Source organism: Suncus etruscus, chromosome 9, assembly GCF_024139225.1.
Source record: "Suncus etruscus isolate mSunEtr1 chromosome 9, mSunEtr1.pri.cur, whole genome shotgun sequence".
Lineage (NCBI taxonomy): Eukaryota > Metazoa > Chordata > Mammalia > Eulipotyphla > Soricidae > Suncus > Suncus etruscus.
The window spans coordinates 48,282,468-48,305,048 of record NC_064856.1 but is presented as its reverse complement, the minus strand read 5'-3'; the positions used below and the strand labels follow the sequence as shown (position 1 = coordinate 48,305,048).

General features: G+C 50.8%; 1 protein-coding gene across 1 annotated transcript in view; it reads left to right on the top strand.

The window, feature by feature from the left end:
* The first annotated feature begins 999 nt into the window (after positions 1-999).
* The window catches only part of DGAT2 (diacylglycerol O-acyltransferase 2), a 35,687-nt gene continuing 14,105 nt past the window's right edge, over positions 1,000-22,581 (top strand). The window contains exons 1-2 of the mRNA XM_049780315.1: positions 1,000-1,244; positions 20,757-20,885. Coding sequence (XP_049636272.1) covers positions 1,205-1,244; positions 20,757-20,885 — 169 coding nt within the window. The 5' untranslated portion in view covers positions 1,000-1,204. The remainder of the gene's footprint in view (positions 1,245-20,756; positions 20,886-22,581) is intronic.

The window sequence follows — 22,581 nt, the reverse complement described above, 5'->3', positions numbered from 1 at the left end:
GAAAGTGAACCCCAAATCTCTGATTCCAACACTGTTCTAAATCTCCCTGGAAGGAGGACAGTTCAGTTCAGAGCCAGAGCCTAAGGCCACTCTCCCGGGTCCTGTAGCTCCCTAGCCTGTCTGCCAGAGAGGGTGTGCACCTTTTGCACCTCCCACGTTCATGTTCACCCACATGGAGTCCTCTGGGACCCCAGCACTCAACCCTGCATGTTTATTTATTTGCCTTGTTTCTTGATCGCTGCTGGCAGCTGAGGTGGTACGGAGGCCAGCCAGAGGTGGGACCTTTGCAGACGTCTAAGGGCAAAGGGAAAAAGTCCTGCCAAGAAAGCGAAGGGTGCCGGAGCGGTGGCGCAAGCCGTAAGGCGTTTGCTTTGCAGGTAGGCTGACCTAGGACGGACCAGGGTTCGATTCCTGGGCGTCCCATATGGTCCCCTAAGGCAGGAGAGATTTCTGAGCACATAGCCAGGAGGAACCCCTGAGCGTGTGGCCCCCAAACCAATAAATAAATATAAATAAATAAATAAATAAATAAATAAATAAATAAATAAATAAATAAATAAATAAATAAATAATAAAAGAAAAGACACCAGCATCCCGTCCGACCTCCCACGGCTCACGCCCCCTCCCAGCCTGCCCAGCACGTGCTCGCTTTCCCCCGCCCACGTGCCAGCTGATGGACCGTACCAAGTTCGCGGGGGGGTGGGGGGGTCGCAGGATGCACCACAGGCAGAAACAGGTGCACCTCCTGGAACGGAGCGTCACACCCTCCCCGCTTTAGCTCCGTCTTACGCCGCTCCATTCGGCCAGAGCGGACTGAGCCCCCAGCGCCGCCCCGCGGCTCGCGCAAGACACTCTAACCCCACCGGTAGTGGGCGGGAGCGAGTTGGAACGGTCCGCCCCGCCCTCCTCGAGTCGGCCCCGCCCCCCTTCGCATAGGCCCCGCCCCCTTGTGAGGTTATAAAAGCGGCGCGCTCCGAGCGGCGGCTCCAGTGGCCGCCACCGAGGCTGCGCTGTGGCTGCTGCTCGGGTCGCGACGGGCCGGCCACCCTCGGGGAAAACGAACCCCGAGCCGTAGCCGTCCCGGCGTGGGCGCCGTCCGCGGGCTCCTGTGCTTGGCGCGAAGCCCTGGCCCCGGCGGCCGGGGCATGGGCCAGGGGCGCCGGGGACGGTTTCCTGCAGGGCCGTGACTGGCACCGGCTTCAGCATGAAGACCCTCATAGCTGCCTACTCGGGGGTCCTGCGAGGTGAGCGGCGGGTGGGCAGAGAAGAGACGTTGGAAGGGACGCGGGGAGAGAGCGAGGGTCTGGGGAGACCGTTTCCCCGGGCCAGGGGCCTTCCTCGCAGGGACGTCGCAGAAAAGATTCTGGAGAAGGGAAGAGCCCAGCAAGACCTCTAAGGCTGGCAGGCAGGAAAGCAGGAGTGGCTTCCTAAAGCCAAGGGACATTGCTCTGGGGACAAGGCCCTTCTTCTGGGGCAGAGAGGAGAACCCAGTGGGTTACCTAATCTCATCCACAGGCATCCTGGCAGGGCTGGCAAGTGGGAGTCGATTCTGGACTCTGGCATGCATTCGTTCATTTTGGTGTGACCTCTATTACATACATCACCTCTCTTCCCTTTCCAGCCCCCACCCCAAGGCTTGTCCTGGGTGTGAGGGGCCTAGCACCACCACCACCACTGCCTTCCATAATTAAGGACATCTGAGAACTCTCAGACTCCCAGCATTGTTAGGGCTCTTGCTCCTCACCAGGTGGAGCAAGTTTGGGGAGAATGGCCAGGGCAGAGTGACGAGGGTTTTGCAATCCCTTGCTTGACACAGCCACCAGCCAGGCAGCATGCCTGCCTGGGTGGGACAGGTGTGCCCGCAACTGTCCTCACGCTGAGCCCGTCCTCTTTGCCTCCTCCTGAAGCTCCCAGTCAACACAGTCGCTCTCATGAACTAACTGGGCACACATAGTAGATGGTGGACCCCAGCGCCCCTGGGCTCTCTTCATGATCAGCGGCGGAGTTGAGGTCCAACTCCATGACTTTTCCCCATGTGGCAAGGACAGCCTCTCCACCCGTTACTGAGGCAAGAAGAAGGCTGGCCTGGCCAGTGTTGTTTTGTTTATTTGTTTTTTTTTTTGGGGGGGGGGCTTTTTTCCTGTTGTTTTAATCAATTCCTTTAAACACCATGGTTGTCCAGAGTTTCTTTAATGGACATCCAGGGGATTGGATCTCAATCTGTGGAGCCTGTAACTGTCGTTTGCAGTTGTCCCGGCTCTGTATTGTCTGTCTTCTCGGAAGGCTCCCCTCCTGCCAAGTCTTTATTCTGCCTGCTACACCTATCCACTTGGGGGCTTTCTTCGGTAACTATCAACTACTCTGCCCACCTGCATTATAAAAATAAAACATACCAACTTTAAAAAAAAATATGGAAGAGTATCGATGAAAAAGATGAAAAGAAAAGTTACTGGCAAATGAACTCCCCCAGAGATAGCTTCCTATGAGCACACTAGTACATTTCTTTGTCATTTTACTTGTGCACTGTTCTATGCTAGAAAGTTGAGGACATGTTTCAGGCATAGTTCTGAATCCTGTTTTATGTCTCTAAGCTGTCACAGTTTGAGTATTTCTTTCTGTTACTCAAAATCACAGTGAACAAGGTTCTGAGTTCAATCCCCAAAACCGTTAAAAAATATTACTCCTGGGGCCAGAGAGAGCTAGTACAACAGTTGGGCAACTTGCATTGCACACAACCAACCCAGGTTCAATCCCTGGCATCTCATATGGCCTCCCAAGCCTACCAGGAATAATTCCTGAGTGTAGAACAGAAGTAACCTCTGAACCTCACTGGGTGTAGCCTTCAAAAAAATATATCATTTCTTAGAATATTCTAGTGGGGGGGGGGATGTGAAGAGATAGCATAGCAGAAGGGCATTTGCCTTGCATGTGGCCGACCTGGGAGGAACCTGGTTCGATTCCTGGCATCCCATATGGTCCCCCAGCCTGCAAGGGGTGATTTCTAAGTGCAGAGCCCTCAGAGTAACCCCTGAGCCCCGCTGGGTCTGACCCAAATTCAACCAATCAATCAATATATAAATAAAGTTTAAAAATATTTAAAAAAATAACACACACAATAATCTAGTGGCTTCAAGTGACCCACCAGAATGGTGTTACAGTTTTAACTATTTTCTGGGCATGAGCCTTACTTCCTCCAAAGCTGTTGCTGTCACTCTTTGCCTTTCTTGATCTGCTGCTGCTGCCTGCTTTGCCCTGGGAGAGGAACTAAGTTACTGCCACAGGCCTGAGCTGCCCCATGCACCTGGCTTGCTGTTGTGGCAGACCTGACACTCACTAAATGGCTTTCCATTCACTGATACTGTAACAGGCAAAGGAAGGGATTTCCTGGACTTTTGCCTTTAAAAATGCTCTTTGGGGGCCAGAAGGATAGATAGAAGATAGGATAGACTTGCCTTACATACAGCTGACTTGGGTTCAATACCACTATCCAATATGGCCCCCTGAACACTGCCAAAAGTAACCCTGAGTATTGCTGGGTGCACTCAGAAACTTAAACAAGAAAAAGAATTTTTTTTTGTCTCCAGATAATGGGCAAGGGATTCTCTCCATGGCGATCCTTCACTCTGCTTTAGGTCTCAAACTGTGTCTTGCAGAAGAAGCCTGTCATCCTGGCTCTCAAGTTTTTGCCCAGTAGATAGCCATGCATCAGTACTGATGAGTTGGACCACGGTACTTGCTATTGTATCAGTACACTCCCCAGGCTGCTATCAGCTCTCGAAACCTTTTATTGTTTTTTTTTTTTTTAATAGCTACATGGAATTCCATCATGGGATGGAGCAAGGCCTGCTCTAAAATGCAAACCAGTCACATTGGCATTCTAGGTTTGCCTTGTGAAAGACTGGGAGGAGTAAGGGAGGGTGCTGAAGGAAACTTTAAGTTATCTAGGCATCTCCATTAGACCTGCTTTCTACATCCTTGGTCTTTGAAGACACTCCCCATGGCCTGGTTTGCTTCTGCAGATATGGTCCCACTGCGGGGAGGTGGTGAGCACCCTGTCAGTGGCGGTGTTCAAGGAGAAACCATGGATTCTGAGAAGGGAAGTCCAATGAAGGGTGAGAAACTAAAACATACCATGGCCATAAACAAAGGGGAGCTCTGGGGAGTGTGGGTGAGGGGCTTTCTGGGGGCTAAGGGATGGTGTCTGTGTCAGGGTTCTCCTCTCTTCAGATTCTATGCCAATATGAAGGCTGGACTTGTGTCCCTGTTTTTGCTCCTGAACAGATGTCCTCTGAATCAAGGCTCTGTAATTGCCTTTGTCAGCACAGGGCCTGGGCAGGGGCATCTATATAGGAGACCAGAGCTCACTGAAGCATAAATAGGATTTGGGAGGATGGCTGTGCAGGCTGGGAAAGGAAGAATCCTTTCTTTTTTACTTTTCTGTTTATTTTTGTTGTTGTTGTTTGGTTGCTTGGTTTGTTTGTTTGTTTTTAGTTTGGGGGGCCAGAATCAGTGCTGCTCAGGCATTACTCTTGACTCTGCACTGGGGAATCACTCCTGGCAGTGCTCAGTAGACCATATAGTATGCCAGGGATCAAGCACCGATCAGTTGCATGCAAGACAAGCATGTTGCCTACTGTACTATTGTTCTGACCCCAGGAGGAACAATTTCTAACTGCTTTTAAGGACTTCAGCTGGCTGGGCATTGGAAGCAATGGGCTTTCCATCACTGGGGTTAGGAGTGTACATGGGAGGGAGTGAAACTTAGAGATTGGATTGTTGGGGGTAACTGGGGCTGAGGATTTACCTAACCCAGCCCTGAGTCATTGCCCGAGGCTGTGATTTTCACATTCCTCTCTCCCCAAACCTTCCATTCATTTGTGGGGAGGGAACACATCCAGCAAATGCTCAGGGGTCACTTCTTGTTCTGAGATCAGGAATCACTCTTGGTTGGTGTTGTGCAGGGACCATATGGAATGCATGGGATTGAGCCTGGGTCTACCACTTGCAGGGCAGGCACCTACCTGCTGTATTATCGCTCTAGCCCCTAATCTCCCACTCTTTATAGGATGCCCCCTCTCCTATACCACTTTCCATCAGCACAGGGGCACCTTTGGGGGTGATCTTTACTACTGAGTCTACTTCTGGGCTGAGAGGGAAGAATAAAGTGTGATGTTTTATTAGGGCTGGGTGACTCAGTTGCTAATGTGGAAATCCTGCCCCACCTCCTCTCACCTCCATTTCAGCAGCAAGGATTTGAGTCATGAAATCATAGTTATCAGGGGCTGGAGCGATAGCACAGCAGTAGGGCATTTGCCTTGCATGCAGCTGAACCAGGACTGATCTGGATTCGATCCCCAACGTCCCATATGGTCCCCCCAAGCCAAGGGTGATTTCTGAGCACTTAGCCAAAAGTAACCCCTGAGCGTCACAGAGTGTGGCCCCAAAACAAAAAATAAATCATAGTTATCATAGTTAATTAACACTGGATGAGATCCAGTTCTTAGTCCACAATGGGAATTCTGGGGGCCAAGTCTTCAGGGTTATGGGAGCCAGGGACCTTCCTTCTGGTCAAGTACTAGGCAAGGAGGCTTTAGGCAATAACATGAGGCATGAGATGAGGTGGGAAGTGGGAAAGGGCTATGTCATGCACTGGTCACATCCTTGATACTTGCTCAGTTGCCCCCATCCCTTCATATCACCATATCATCCCTTTCCAGAATTTTCTGGGGTATTTTGAGCCACACCTAGTGATGCTTAGGAGTTACTTCTGGCTCTGCATTTAGGAATTATTACTCTTGGCAGTGTCCAGGGAACCATATGGGATACTGGAAATCAAACCCAGGTCAGCTGCATGCAAGTACCTGCTGTACTATTGCTCCAACCCTGCTTCCCAGACTTCTTTTTTTTTTTTTTTGTAGGGGGGATCATACCTGGCAGCGCTCAAAAGTTACTCCTGGCTCTATGCTCAGAAATTGCTCCTGGCAGGCTCGGGGGAGCATATGGGATGCTGGGATTCGAACCACTGTCCTTCTGCATGCGAGGCAAATGCCTTACCTCCATGCTTTCTTTGGCCCTTCCCAGACTTCGTCTTTTTTTTGGGGGGGTGCTACACCCAGCGGTGCTCAGGGGTTACTCCTGGCTATCTACTCAGAAATAGTCCCTGGCAGGCATGGGGAACCATATGGGATGCTGGAATTCGAACCAACCACCTTAGATCCTGGGTTGGCTGCTTGCAAGGCAAACCCTGCTGTGCTATCTCTCCGGCCCCATCTTCCCAGACTTCTTAAGGAAGGTCTCCCACCTTGTCCTAGAGATGTGGCTGCCTGTGACAATGATTGCTGTCCCTCAGACTTCAGGCCTTTTAGATACCACCTGTTACATCAGCCCCAACACCTCCCAATGACCCCTCTGCCAGCACAGGTCTTATTGTGCCTGAGCACTGCCAGCCCTACCCCCACCAGTCCTGCCTCAGGCCTCAGCACACACTCTTGCTGCTAGAAGCGCATAAACCCTTTGGGATATTTGACCCCCTCCTGATCCCTCTGGCTTTCCAGGCCTTTCCTGAGCTCTTAGTGCAAATGGTTCTCTCTCTCGTTGCTTCGTTGCTGCATCTTGTTCCTCTTTCTCTCTTTTTCTCTCTCTCTCTTTCTCTGTCTCTCTTTTTATTATTGGCCTTTCTCATTCTGTAAATTATCCTGAGTGTTTTATCATTGTTTAGGTCATGGTCTCTATAGAAGAGTGTCACCCTGGGCACAGGAATCATATCTGTTTTTCTCAATTTCCTGTACTTGGCATCTGGTGCCCCTGCCTGGCATTTAATGGGTACTCAGCAAATATTTGTGAGTGTTTTTAATTTTTTGGTTCTATTTTGTTATGATCTGGGGGCAGCCAGATCCTGTAGTGCTCAGAGCTTACTCCTAGATGTGCACTCAGGAATCACTCCTGGAGGACTTAAAGGACCCTATGGGATTCTAGGGATCAAACCCAGGTCAGCCACATGCAAAGCAAATGTCCTACTTGCTGTACTCTCGCCAACCCCTCAGTAAATATTTGTTGAATCATTCATTAATGTACCTCAGCTCACAGAGAGCTGCCTGTTTCTCTTTGCAAGGACTTCCACCTCAATGTTACTTTTCTATTATTCCTCAAGAGCCCCTGTGCCTACCTGTGCCATGTGCTGGAACTGAGGATGTTCACTTTCTGGAGACAACCCCAGTCTCCCAAGGAGCTGGTTCCAGGTGTGAGGCAGAGGTTAAAGGCAGATCCAGACAATTCGTTGTTGCTTTTGGGGTGGAGAACCTGAGAACCAGGACTCAGGCTGCCACTGCCACTACAGGGGCACCTCTGGAGTAGGGAACTGACCACTCACCCTGTGTGGAGAGCTCAGGTGGAAGATTTGAGTTCAGGGGAATGAGAAGTTCTTTGTCCATGAATTTAGGATGCTCACACCTGTTGTTAGTGTTCAGTGTTAATCCCAGTTAAGTGCCGGTGCCCCAGCCCTGTGGAGAAGGGTCAGACTCTGTTGAGGGTCCTAGGGAGGGGCATTAGGCCATGGGCCTCCTGTGTGACAGACCTGCCCTGTACTCTCAGCCCCATAGTCCCCATAGTCCATCAGCCCCATCTCTGACTTTGGGGAAGGAAAGGTGACTGGGGATGTTGGCAGGCTGACAGGGCAAAGTGGGCCTCACAATGGTGGGGAGGCATCAGGGAACTGTGGTGGACCTGAGGGGAATAAGGAGAATGTGCATGAGGCAAGTACAGCACTCTGGAGTCAGAGTAGATTTCCAGGAAGCTGGCTACTCAGCTGGGTCCCGGAGAGATGAGCAGGTGTGACCAGGCAGATGGCCCCGTTCTATTACAGCAACATGCAGAGGAGCCTGAGATGCAGGTCGAGGTTTAGCTGCCTGCAGGGCCACCACTCTGCATGGATCTGCTACTGTGCTAAGAGGCAGGATTCAGCTCAGGTCCCCCAAAGGGAGACCTATAGGCAGTAGTAGAGAGGATTATGAGAGCCCCCAGGAAAAGAGCTTGGGATCCTTGATGCTCTCGGCCCTTACCAGTTCTGGCCCCCTGGGTATAGACAGCTGTTGGCAGTTGGGATATCTTGGTTCCAGGAGTCAGGCATGGCATGTACCCAGTCCCTGCCCTGCCCCTGATCTTGGAGGCAATTCCACAAGGCACCAGCCAGCCCAAGTTCTCCCTCCATCTGCCCAGGCCAAAGCATCAGAGCCAAGATGCTGAGCTGAAAGCTCACAGGCAGAGGACAGGGCAGCTTTGAGACGCAGCTGGGCATCAGAGGTTGACTCTGAGTCTGTACCTACACCCCTAGGGGCCTGGGTAGGTGCTGTCCTGGGAGAAGGAGCGAGAAGGAGAGTCCTTCTCTCCCACCATGGCTTTAGTAATGTGTTTCTAGCATGGCCTCACCACCACAGGTCCTGGGGCAACTACCCCCACTCTCTCCTCAGCATGACTTTAGGGAAATAAGGCCAGAACTAGCTCCCCAGCTCAACTCATGCACATTCTGAGGCCTATTTTGAGGAATCTGACGATGAGCTTGTAAGCTGGTATGTTGCCATGGCAACGCTTCCCACTGTGGTGCTATTTTTGACCATATCAGAGGTGGAGGTGGGGGAAAACCAGACCCAGGGTCCTTTCTGCAGCCCCATCAGAGGCCTGGGGGTAATTCCAGTATAGCAGGAATAAGACATCCTGTGAACCCACCTTACTAGGCCTTCCTTCCTTGGTGACGTGAGTTTTTACCAACTTTCTGAAAACCCAAGAGGCAAACATCCAGGCCTCTGGCAGAGGCCATGAAGAGGTCTCTTCATGTCCCTTTAGGAGCATCTTTTGTGCATAAAAGTTCATGGAAGGCCAGTGCTATTAAGATCTGTGATCTGGGGCTGGAGAGATAGCACAGCGGTGTTTGCCTTACAAGCAGCCGATGCAGGACCTAAGGTGGTTGGTTCGAATCCCGGTGTCCCATATGGACCCCCGTGCCTGCCAGGAGCTATTTCTGAGCAGATAGCCAGGAGTAACTCCTGAGGTGTGGCTCCCATCCCCCCAATAAAAGGGGGCCTGCGAAGTGGTGCTACAGGTAAGGTGTCTGCCTTGCAAGCGCTAGCCAAGGAAGGACCAGGGTTCAATCCCCCGGAGTCCCATATAGTCTCCCCAAGCCAGGGGCGATTTCTGAGCGCTTAGCCAGGAGTAACCACTGAGCATCAAATGGGTGTAGCCAAAAACAAAAACAAAAAAAATAAAAAGATCTGTGATCTCAGGTAATCAGCTCAAACCTAAAATCCCTAAATTGGGAAGCCAAGCCCTGTATATGAGGAGACCCTGCACCCAGACACTCTGCCAGGCTGCTACCATTTGGCCCTCATGTGCCAATGGACCCGCCTTCAAGACTGTATTTGCCAAACTGAACCCTTCAAGGGGCAATTGTGAGTCTCTTCCGCAAATAATGCCCCAGCTATTGGGCCTGAGTGAATGGCTGGCCCCTGGCCGCAGCCCCTGGGCACCATGAAGCTGGTGGAGGAAGTGGGGCCTTGGTGATGGACTTCCTGGATCTCAGGGAGGAGCTGGGCCTCCTCCTGTCTTACACAAATTTGGTCGCTCCCCTCCACTTTCTCATCTACCCCCAGCCACTTTCCCTCAACCCCTGCATCTCTCTCCTAGACCTGCTAATACCTTGCAGCCAGAACCCCTACCTGTGCTCCCTCCCCTTACCTCCTCCTCCAGTCAAGCCAACCCTTCTTTCTCTGGCTCACTGACCCTTTGCTTCCTGTACGAGGGCAGCCCTGAGTGCTGCTGCCAGGTCTCCTGGCTGGCTGGACACCAAGTCCCCAGTCTTGGCTTACCTTCTCCCCTAAACTAGCTGGGATCCAGGAGGGTGGAGCAGGACTGCTTCTAGCAGCATCCCCAAATATGAGGTGAGTTCTGACAGCTACCCACTAATGGCAAAGGATCCTTAGAAAGTTCTTGTTAAAGAGGCACTAACAGGCACCAGCCTTCTCCCTGTTGCAACAGCCACTGAAGCTCCTGCCTTTAACACTGAGCCTGCAACTGGAACAGACTCTTCCTGACAGCCCTATCCTCCCTGAGACCCCTGTCCAGGCACACTGGGCCAGCAGTGCCAGCTTCATGCTGTTCCCATCCAGGCCCCAGGGACTTCCATTATCTAACACCAATCACTGATTCTGTGCCAAGAAGAAGACATAGTGTCATACCTAAATCTCGCTTCCCCAAACTTAGAAAAGCCAAGAATGGAGGGAAGTAGGAAGGCTTGGGGCATGAAGAAGGTTGGCACCAAGGGTGTATGCAAGGGCCAATGATGGGGGCCTGGGTCTTGCCTGGAAAGAGGACACTGCCTGAGCCAAAGCAATAGTAGAGAGTAGGGCACTTTCCTTGCATAGAACTGATGCAGTTTGATCCCAGCATCATATATGGTCTCCCAAGCACCACCAGGAGTAATTCTTGAGTACAGAGCTAGGAGTTAACCCAAGGAAGTGGTCTGGCAGTTGAGAGGGTCTGACAGAGTCAGGGCTAAGGAGGGAGGCTAGTGGGTGGGGACAGACAAGACCCTACAGCCTCAAGCATGGCACACAGGCTTAGCCCAGAATGGCAGGTGTGACCCACTCATTAGATGTGCACGGGCCCCTCCTGAAAGAGGGTATAGAAGAGAACTGCCTCTGACCTTGAAACAGTGATACCTGCTTAAGCTGGCTCCTGGACATCCCTGAAGCCCTCAAAGCATAGATCCAGGTAAGGGTTTGGAGCCTTACTGTTTATATGAACAGTAAGTGTAGAGGGTCCCACATTTATTTGGCCTAACACTGCTTTTTCAAGAAAAAATAACCACTCAGGTTTTTTTTTATTATTGGGGGAGAGGAGTCATACATGGCAGTGCTCAGGACTTACTCCTGGCTCTGGTCTCAGAGAGATAACTGCTGGTAGTACTCTGGGAACTATATGTGGTGCCAAGGATTGAGCGCTTAGCCCCTTCAAGGGGCAATTGTGAGTCTCTTCCGCAAATAATGCCCCAACTATTGGGCCTGAGTGAATGGCTGGCATGTGAGTTAACCATATGCAAGGCAAACATCCTACCTGCTGTACTATAACTCTAGCCTACCACTCAGGCTTTTTCCCTTTTGGAAAAACCTATATTCCCTCTTTCTCTCTCTTTCTCCCCTCTCCTCCTTTCATTCTTCCTTCCCTCCTCTCAGTTTTCTCCATAAAAATATTTTACTTTAGGCCCGGAGAGATAGCACAGCGGCGTTTGCCTTGCAAGCAGCCGATCCAGGACCAAAGGTGGTTGGTTCGAATCCCGGTGTCCCATATGGTCCCCCGTGCCTGCCAGGAGCTATTTCTGAGCAGACAGCCAGGAGTAACCCCTGAGCACCGCTAGGTGTGACCCAAAAACCAAAATATATATGTATATATTTTACTTCACTTTAAAAATAAATGATAAATCATGGGGCCGGAGCGGTGGCGCAATCAGTAAGGCGTTTGCCTTGCAAGCGGCTAACCTAGGACAGACTGCGGTTTGATCCCCCTACTCTCCTTATGGTCCCCTAAGCCAGGAGCGATTTCTGAGCACGTATCCAGGAGTACCCCCTAAACATCATTGGGTGTGGTCCAAAAAGCAAAGAAAAGGGAAAAAAAAAGGAAGAAAAATCACTCAGTAACCCCCTCTCTGAAATCTACCTTCTTTAAGAAAGTATATAAAAAAAATAAAATAAAAAAAAAATAAAAAAAAAAAAAAGAAAGTATGCACCCACCCTGAACAGTTACACTAGAAGCTACTACTGCTCTCCCCATAGTTCCAACGGGAACCAGGTGTGATGTTAGGGGCTCCCTGTGTCCATTTCTTCAGCCTCTCTGCTGCTCTCTTGCTCATCTGCAAATGTGCCAAGCCCAGACCCTTTCTAAAGCTATTTTGAGTCCTCATAGCAATCCCCAATTTTAGCTAAGGAGGCCTCTGAGTCACAGGTGGGAAAAGTGGCATACAGGGCCTACCAGTAGTAGGCAAGGGACAGAACCTGGGTTTGGGGTTTGAATCCCCAAGAGGCCAGTGCCATTCCTCTGCTTGAAGCTGGGCTGGGGCAGCTATACCCATTAACCAGGAGGGGACTCCAGCATGTACTTGTCAATTACCCAACCTTCACGCTGCCCTTGACTGTTTATGAAGCTCCAGCCCAGACATTATCTCTGCATTCTCCACAGTTGGGTGAGGTAGGAATTAGTGCAGTCCTCCCCTGAGGAAGCGCAGGCGTGCTCAGGAAGTGACTCAGCCAGGCTGCATCCCTATGTTGGGAACCAGCTTCTCCTGTCCACCCTCCATACACCTGTACCTCTCCCTAATGGGGGCACCCTCCTCACTGGACAGGAGGTGGGAGCAAGGTGATTGCAGGGCCCCATTTCTCACCAAGCCCCTGCCTCTTGCTAAAGGTTAGCCTTGTTCCTCCCCTGGGGCAGTTTCCTTTCGGCCCTCATTTCACCAAACTCTGTCTCTTCCCTCCACTCTGGTATAGCCACCAAATGTTCTAGGTACATCCTTCTCTCTCAGCAGGAAACAGCCCGAAGGACACTAGGCTACTATATGCTTTGCCACTCCAGTGATCCATTCTAGGCTCAGCACCTCCTAAAGCTCCAGATTTCAAATTGGGGATTTTTGGGGGTGGGTCACACCCAGTGACACTCAGGAGTTACTCCTGGCTATGCACTCAGAAATTGCTCCTGACTTAGGGAACCATATGGGATCGATCTATCCTGGGTCAGCCACTTGCAAGGCAAATGCCCTACCACTGTGCCATCACTCCAAGTTGGGGATTTTGTTTTTAGTTTTGTTTTATTTTATTAAACTTTATTATTTATTTTTTTTAATTTTTATTGTGACCAAAGTGCATTACAAATCTTTCACTGCATCATTTATGGTACATAGTGACAATGAATGAGGGACATTCCCACCACCAGTGCTGTCCTCCCTCCACCCCTGTTCCCAGTATGCATCCCATATCTCCCTCCTTTACCCCCCAAGAATGCTAATGCAACTGGTCTCCACTTTACAGCTTGTTGTAGATTGAGCATCCATTCCACCGTCATAAGTTGGGGATTTTTGATGTGGTTTTGTTGTTGTTCTTGGGTGGCTCACACTTAGCCATATTTAGTACTATTGGTTCTATCTATACTTAGAGTTCACTACCATTGGTGCTGGACAATGCAGAACAAGGGATATATCCTGGGTCCCTTGTAATGCAAAGCTTGTGCTCACTCAGCTCATTGACCTCTCTCTGTGGCTGGGTTTCTTTGTTTATTTTGCTTTTTTTGTTTTGTTTTGGTGCCACACCCAGTTGTGCTGGGTTATTCCTGTCTCAGCTTTTAGAAATCACTCCTGGCAGGCTTGGGGCACCATATGGAATGCTGGGGATCAAATCCTGGCCAGCCACATGCAAGCAAATGCCTTACATACTAGACTATCACTCAATCCCATTTTACCTTTTTGTAGGATACCTGGTAGTGCTCAGGAGTCTCTCCCAGCTCCCAGCTTGGGGGTGAGGGCACTCCCATGATGCATGGGGGACCATGTGCTTCCAGAGATGGAACAGGGTTGACTGCATGCAAAGCAAATGCCCAACTCCTGTACTGTCTCTCCAGCCCCATACATTTGTTTTTCTTGTTTTTTGGGGGAGGGGTCACACACAGCTGTGCTCAGGGTTTACTCCCATCTCTGTGCTCAGAAATCACTCCTAGTGAAACTCCAGGGACCATATAGAGTGCTGGGTATTGAACTTGGGTTAAGGTGTGCAAAGCAAGCACCCTACCCTCTGTCCTGTCACTTCGGCCCCTTGTTTTGTTTTGTTTTAGTGAAAATTTTATTTTTAGTAAGTTAACTGGAGGGACCAAAGAGCACAGCAGAGGGCATTTTCCTTGCATGCGAACGACCCAGGAGGGACCTGGTTTGATTCCTGGCAGGAGTGCTTTCTGAGTGCAGAGCCAGGAGTAACCCTGAGCACCGCTGGGTATGGCCCAACAACCAACCAATCAATAAGTCAATCAAAGTTAAAAAAAAAAAAATACAAGTAAGTTAGCTGGAACCAAAGCTGGAGTAAAAGCATAATGGTCAGACTAGAGAGATAGTACAGGAGATAAGGTACTTTCTTTGCACACTGATGACCCAGGTTCATTCCCCAGCACCCTGTATTATTCCTCAAGTCCACCAGGACTGATCCCTAAGCAGTCAGGAATAACATCCTAAACACTGTTGGGTGTGACCCCAAAACAAAGCAAAAAAAGTGTCTGGTCAGGAATTCTTGAAACACAGCCACCTCCTCTCCATTGGGTCTGGCAGGACCATAGCTCTTCTGCACAGCCTACTGCACCAGAGCCACTTGGCTTAGGGCGACAAGGAATGCCCTCCAGTTGCTGTCTTTGGCCTCAACTCAGCAGTCAGAATCATTAATGGCATCAGAGGGGTCAAACTTGTTTCTCCGAGATCTCTGGCCAACCTCCCGAGCCAGTGTCTGGGGGTGACATGTGGGTCTTTGATTTGCAGCTCTGGACTCCTCTCTGCCTTCTTGACCTTTTATGCCTTAGCATGGCCTCGGAAGTGGATGTTCTCAGAATCTCTTAAGAAAAGACTCGGTACAACCAGGCTCTGTCTCACCCATCTCTAGGAAGCCTCCTTCGCTGCTCTTGCCCTTTGTGATTTCTTTTTTATTTTGTTTTCATTGTATTTTTGTTTTTGGACCTCACCCAGCAGTGCTCAGGGCTTATTCCTGGCCATTCCTTCTGATAATGTTCAAGATACATAGGGGATGCTGGGGTTAAACCTGAACTGATTTTATGCAAGACAGTCACCCTCCCCACTGCCCTGTCTCTCCAGCCCCACTTGTGACTTCTTTATTCTCCACTTGTTTCTAGTAAATGGGACCCCCTTTCCTGGCCATTGGACATTCTATGCCCAGCCATGCCTCTGCAGTGTCCTCAGAGTCTTGGTTAACACAGTTGACGCCAGCTCCAGTGCTTCGCTTCCCTCCAGTTTGCCTCCCAGGCTTGTTGCTTTCTTGTCACCTTTCCTGGCACCTCCCTCCCTACCCCCATGCCCACATACACACCCCATGACCACATACCACTTGAAAGCCCAAATAAAGTAGTTATTTAATCACCTCACAAATATTAACTGCATTTCAGGTGTTAGGGAGGGCACATCCCAAGCCTGGTTAGCCTTGATTCTCAGCTAGCAAGGCCAGTAGTTCAATGTGAGAGCCTGAAAATAAGGTGCTACATTGGTTTGGCCATGCCTTAGATTCCTTAGGTCACTCTGAGGCCTCCAGGCCTGCACCCCCATGTGCTGGAGGACCATGTGCTGGGGATTGAACCATGGTCAGCTACATCTTAGTATCCTAACCCCTATATTTTCTCCCCATGCCCTAGATGCATTTTCATGAGCTCTTCCCAATACTCTTAATGGGCCACTGAGTCTCAGCTGTGTGGCAGGAAGCCTGGGACTCTGGTTTCACTGCTCCCTGGTCACTATGCTATTTGATTTGAAAAGGTAGTATTTGGACACATCTGTCCTCTACCCCACAAGTGGTGCCCTGGGACTGGGAGTGTTTGCCCCTTCCAGCCAGCAGCACTGCCTCAGCCCTTGGAGCAACTCAACCTGTGGGGGTTCTTGGGCAATATCTTGTATTGCTTGCACAGCCGGTCTAGGGGAGAAGCATCCCACTGGACTCGGGGGTGGTATGAGGCTGAGCTGGTTGCCACCTCTTCCCTGGGGTGTGTTCCCCAAGTCTGGGTGTATATGGCTTGCACTGTGGGGAGTAACCATGAGAGCTTCTGAGCTCCACCCTGCCATGTGCTCTGGCCTCCTTCCACCCAGCCGTCAGCTTGTGGCTTCATCTCCCTAAGCTTTACCTGGCCTGTTTCCTTGACTGTACAATGGGGTCACTCAGGCTTTGAGGTCATGCAATGGGATGGTGAGACCCTGTCTAGCCAAGGGAGGGTGATGAGTTATACCTTTGGGTAGGTAGAGAGGTATTCCTGGCCCCTCACCATCTGCATTCCCTCTGCTCTCCCAAATCTCGGGGGCATAAGCTGCAAAAGTAAATATGGAGTGAGAATGCATACTTCATGAGACCCGTCAGCCTCCTCTCCAGTCTGCCTTGTGGCCACCATGAGAAAGAGCTGTAGATAGTGACTCTGTTTTCTTCCCAGGGAGCTCCAACCAGACTCTGGTCAGACTGCATCTCTCACCAGGCCTTCAGGCTGTGAACACCTGAGAGGCTTGTCAAATTGTAGGTCCCCATTTGTGCGGTCATGGGTGCTGTAGCAGCTCTGCTCCCTCAGGAGACACTGGCACAGAGGAATGACCAAGCCCTCAGATGGACACTGAAGTAGAGGGATGCCGGCGTGATATATAGGGCGTGTAAGAGGGAGTAAGGAGCATGGGGCCAACTGCTCAGGATTTGAGAAGCATCAGGGTGGGAGGCTGCAGTGTGGCATCTGATTATGACATTGGCTTCACGTCAGCTTGATAGACTCCTCCCAGCTGCCACCTTCTGGAGGAGGCTGCCAGTGTGGGCTGGGGATGCCCCACCAAACCTCCCTGCCCAAGGATGAGATATCAGTAGTGCTCTCAGAAGTAGTTCTCTGAGCAGAAAGTTCTTCCTCCCCAGGGGAAACAAGCCTAGAGAGAGGGGGCTTAACTAGGAATTAGAGGCACAGGAATGTAAGACAGAGCTAGACAGGAACCAAGGCTAGCTATAACCTGGCTTCTCACAGAAGCTCCATCTCCCACCTGCCTGAGAAAGAAGTGCATTCACTTCCCCACCCACGCCAGTCTTCCCAGCTTTGTGGTGGGAGAGAGGAAAGGAGCAATGGGAGTTGCAAGTTCATTCCAAGGCTCTGCCACTATCTGCCCCATATCACCTCCCTGAGCTTTTTTATTTTACTGTTTTGCATGTATGGTTTTGTTTTGTTGTGTTTTTGTGTCACATCCAGCGATGTCAGGGGTTACTCCTGGCTCTGTGCTTAGAAAACACTCTTGGCTGGGGGGACCAAATGGAATGCCAGGATTTGATAAACTCTGTCCTGGATCAGCTGCATGCAAGACAAACGCCCTACCGCTGTGCTATCTCTCCAGCCCCATGGTTTTGTTTTTTGGTTTTTGGGTTTTTTGTTGTTGTTGGTTTTGTTTTGTTTTGTTTTGTTTTTTGGCTTTTGGGTCACACTGGCGGCATTCAGGGGTTACTTCTGGCTCTGCACTCAGAAATCACCCCTGGCAGGCTCTAGGACCAAATGGATGCCAGGATTCGAACAACTGTCCATCTGAGTCAGCTGCACACAAGGCAAACTTCCTACCGCTGTGCTATCTCTTCAGCCCCCATGGTTTTGTTTTTAATTGTTTAGGGGTTATTTGATTTGTTTTGGTTTTTTGAAGTTTTGTTGTTGTTGGATTGTTTTGGGGGGAAAGGTGATTTTGTTTGTGTTGTTGTACCATACCCAGCGGTGCTCAGGGCTTACTCTAGCTCTGTGCTCAGGAATCACTCCTGATGGTGTTCAGGGGACCACAGGAGATGTCAGGGATCAAACTCAGGTTGTAGAGTGCAAGGCAAGCACCTACCTACTGTACTGTTTCTCCATCCTATTCTTTAGAAGTAATTTTTGGTAGAAGGGGTCTTCAGGGGCCATTTCGATTGACACTTAGCCACTCAGCTGGGGACTCAGCGCTAGAGCCTGTGAATATGCTGCTGCTAAGGATTTCCCAGTGGCACTAGGCTGCACCCAGTGATGCTCAGGACATCTTGTCATATCAGGTGAATGAAGCACATGCTTTATGGGCACCTCTGACCCCTGAGCTATCACCCTGGCCGCTCCGATTCATTTTTGTCCCAGTAAATGGAGGTGCTCATGCCAGATACATACTAGGTGAGGTGCTATCTCTCTGCCTCAGTCCTTGTGTGTTCTAGTGGCCAGGCACCCTGATCCGGCTTTCTGCACATAGGCTCTGACTGGAACCCTAGAGGAGGAGACACTCTCCACACAGTATCTGCCCTCAGGGCTCTGTTGGTCAAGCTGCTGCTTATTTTCAGGACCATCAATTGGACAAGTCAAGTAGCTCTAGTCCATGGGCTTCAGTCCACGGGCACTAGCTCCACAGACAGGCTAAGCATCCTGTTGCTCTTTCTAGTCAGCCAGGACAGGGACATCTGGCCAAGAAGACCCAGGCCTGGCTGTTCCCCACCTTTTTTTCCACTGCCTCAGCAGATCAGCAGCAGACCACCACCCATCAGAAAAGCAGGCTGGGCATGATCGTGGGGCAGGAGGAGAACCTGGCTGGCTCCCCTGACTGCCTGTTTGGGTCAGATCTTGGTGGGGGTTGGATAGTTCACAGTGGTGTTTTTGCCTGTGGTGCCTGCACTCTGACCTCACCTAATTATGAAAGACCCAGAACAGGCTGAGCAGATGGATTTGAATTAGGCCCCAGGAAGGCTTTTTTAGGCCTTTACTATTTTTTTGTTGTTGTTGTTGTTTTTGTTTTTGTTTTTGGGCCACACCCGGTGACGCTCAGAAGTTGCTCCTGGCTTGGGGGACCATATGGGACGCCGGGGGATCGAACCGTGGTCCGTCCAAGGCTAGCGCAGGCAAGGCAGGCACCTTACCTCTAGCGCCACTGCCCGGCCCTTTACTATTTTTTAGGGTGGGGAAGTGTCATCTGTGTGAAATGACCCTGGGCTCTTCCTACACTAAGGTGGAGGAGGGTCAAGACAGGAGCCCCAGTGACTGGGCTGGGGGCCACTTCTTCAGTTCTCTGCCCATGCTGTAGGCTCTGGGTCCTGTTCCCAATAGGAAGTGGACAGAAGAGATTGTCTCGTGCTCTGTTGCCTTAACCTGCAAAAAGCGAAGGCCCCTAGTTCCTCCGAACCCCTCAAAATTCCCCACTTTGCAATATGAAATGGAAGTGTAATTTAAATGGAGCTTTTTGATTTTGGAGCCAGAGGCCATGCATTTCTCCACAGCTCCTACTGATCAAAGGCCAGTGGCTAAAGGAGCAGGTGAACAAGAGTGGGTGTGGGAGGAGTCTGGTGAGGGGGAGCTGATGGGAAGGAGTGGTATGCCACCTTGCAGAGGTGAAAAAGCAGCTATGAAGCAAACATCTGGAGTACTTCAGGCCCAGCCTCTCTGCCCTGGTGCCTGTGGGCTTCCAGACTGCTGCCTCCACAATCCCAGCTGTGCCATAGATACCAGGCCCTGGGGGAGGGCCAAGAGGGCCATGAGCCCACATGGTTGTCCTGGGTTCCACAGTCATCTGATCCAAGGTGTGAATTGGAGTCTAGAAGACATCCCCCTCCACTCTTGGATAAGCCCAAAGTGCCCTGCTGGACGTCTGGCATGGCCTATCTACCTCCCCTACAAATTGTTAGCTCCCAGCTAATAAAGGTGTGTCTCTTTCCATACTGCTAATTGGGAGAAATGCAACCCCCTCCAGTCTGCACACACACACACACACACACACACACACACACAAACACACACACACACACAAAATGCAACCCTCCTCCTGTCTGCACATACACATGCAACACATACACATGCACCCACACACACATACACAAACTTGCACCTGGGTATAAGGAGATGCCTCCAGGAGAAGGAGGAAGCGATTCTAGTGGCACTAAGGAATCAGTGGGAAGGAGCCTGGGACAGTTTACAGTAGGTGCTCCTGAGTTATGTGTGCTGAGGCCTGAGTAGGGATCCAGCAAGTGCTGGTGCTGGAAGCAGGTGCTCCTTTGGCCCAGGGGCCTGAAGAAATGGGATCTGGGTCAGCTCCTCACTCATTGTTCTTCCCCACACTGCTCTCCCTTCATCACTGCTACTCCCACCACCTGTTAGGTGCTCATGCCTGAGGCATCACCTGAAGCACAGCCACAGAGCCAATTAATTAATGGATGCCTCTTGTCTTCCTGAACTGGGTAGCAAACATAATTGCAGTCCTCTGTGCTTCTTCCCTGCTTCCCCTCCTCATGTCCTGGGAAACCAGAGACTGCCCAAGGCTGCTGCACCCTCAACTCTGGGCACTGACTCAGCTGAGTGTACACATCCTTCAGCTGAATCCTGAAGTATCCTTCCTGGGCTAAGTGGGCAGGGCAGGGACTGCGGTGCTCAAAGTACACTGAGGTAAAAAAAAAAAAATATCAACACTCACATTGGAATTGGACCTCTGTCCTTGGCCTCCTGGACACAGATAGTGAAGATTAAATATTTGTATTAGATCCAGATAATGGACAAAGAGGAGGGTTGGGGAGTGGGGGGAAGAGGGAGACTCACTTAGGGATTCGGAATAGCTTTCCCATGGTCCAGAGTAGGGGCTACGTACATTTGGTCTCCCAAAATGACCCTCTGAGGGACCTTTCATCCCTATTGGGTATCTGAATGCAAAGAGGCCTCCAAAGCCCCAGAATTACAGAGCAACTGGCTGGCAGGACTTAATCTGGGGTCCAGAGCTCAGCTCTGAAACTGGAATAATAGTATAGTGTGTAGGGTAGGGTGCTTACTTTACATGTGACCAACTTGAGTTTGATATCCTGCATGACAATTGGCCCTCTGAGCACAGAGCCAGAAGTAACGCCTAAATGCTGCAGGGTGTGGCACACAAAACAAAAGGAAAAAAAGAGTTCAGCTTCATGGGCCCTGCTCCCCACTCCTCAGCGGGGAGTGTGGGGGACGCCATCTGATCAGGCCCCTCTGTATTGCAGGCACCGGCTCCAGCATCCTCTCGGCGCTCCAGGATCTCTTCTCCATCACTTGGCTCAGTAGATCCAAGGTGGAAAAACAGCTCCAGGTCATCTCCGTGCTGCAATGGGTCCTGTCCTTCCTGGTGCTGGGTAAGAGTGGGCACAGCCACCCTGATGTAGAGAGGAGCTTTGCTAGGGGTGGGGTGAGCAGAGAGGTTAGGGAAGGTACCTCCAGAACTTTAGGCCAGTTATTGCTCTGCACCAGGTATGCCTGAGACCTCAGGGAATAGCCTTGGGTGATGGTATGGTTCCTATTCAACCAGTCACCCAAGTCTCTGAGAACTGTCCAGAGTTACACAAATTAGAGGCCAGTGATTGGGACCTCCCAAACCCTGGATTTCTTATTCCATCCTGTGCCACCCACCACCTTCCAATTACTATTCCAGGTAGCCCAGGTTGAGGGGGTGTGCTGTGTTTTGTGGCAGGGTAAGGCTGAGTTCAGCTCCTACCTGAACCATAGACTGTGTCTGTGACCCACCTGGATAGAGAGAAAACCCTGGGAAAGATGGTGACAAAGCTTTGCTGGGAATTAAAGGTCAGCTAAGGGGGCACTTGGCACTAGACCTAATCCTAGTGGGCTCTCAGGACAGAGCATTGCTATGGGGTGGTACCTACAGATGCCACCCACCCTCCTGTGTGGGCCCAGCTGCTCCCCAGATCACAAGCTGCAGTTCCTGCTCTTCTCTCCTCCCTCAGCTCCTCAACCTCCCTCTTCCCTTCTCTCCAAGATCCTCCCTCTTCCTGCTACTAAGGTTCTTCCCTCAGCACCTCCCTGCTGGTGCTGTGGTTGGTGCTTCTGCAGCTCAAGTTAAGGGTCCTTCCCCAGGATCATGACCCTGTATTTGGGGGGATATGAGAGGACACTGCTTTCCACAATGCCTCTTTTCTTCCTAGATTCCAAGTCCAGGGCATAATAAACAGCTCCCCAGTGTTGGGCAGATAAACCCACAGTCTAGTAGGCTCTGGCTTTCCAGAGCAATGGGTCAACCCTCTATACAGTGCCCCAGTATTGTGCAAGCCAGGGGTTTGCCAGAAGTAATCCTCTGCCACGAACCCCCAAGCCAAGCAGGCCCCCACTAGGCAGCACACAGCTCCGCTCCATTCACAGGATAATGGACAGGTCGGGTGTCTTCAGGCATGTGGGCAAGAAATGATCTGTCCTTAATCTGCTCTTCAATGCTGAGTACCAGAGTCTCACCAGCCACTGAGAAAGCTCTCAGAGAAGTTGGGGAAGAGATAGCTGAACCAGGCTTAAGAGCCCAGAATTTATAGGGAGCCTGAATTCATGGTTCTGGCTCAAAACCGTCTCCACCATGAAGCCTGAGTGGGTATTAGGTAACCCATGGCCCCCTAAACTGTCCATGAGAGTACAAGCACATTCTTCTTGGGGGAGATGGCAATTTCTATCCTTGGATTATTACAGGAACCACTCACCCCAGAAACACAGCAGCTGGGTTGTGGAAGTGATAAGAAGTTGCTGGATATTGGGGTATAGACTCCAGGGCCCAGAAGAGCTCTGGGGCAGCTCATAGCCCCTTCATTCCACAGGGGAAGCAGGACTCAAGGGGGCTAGGTTTTGGGAAACAACCCCTGCCTGGCTCAACGAGAAGGAAGGAAGGAAGGAGTGGGATGAGTGGGGACAGAACCAAAGGGTTCAACCTCCTGGGCCCTTGTTTAATTTGTCCCTGTTTGAATCACAAAGAGCCCAATCTTCATGCTTCATGGTCACTATATGTATGGTGGGCACAACGTCAAGCTTGCAGATCACAACAGGGCTGCCCTGATG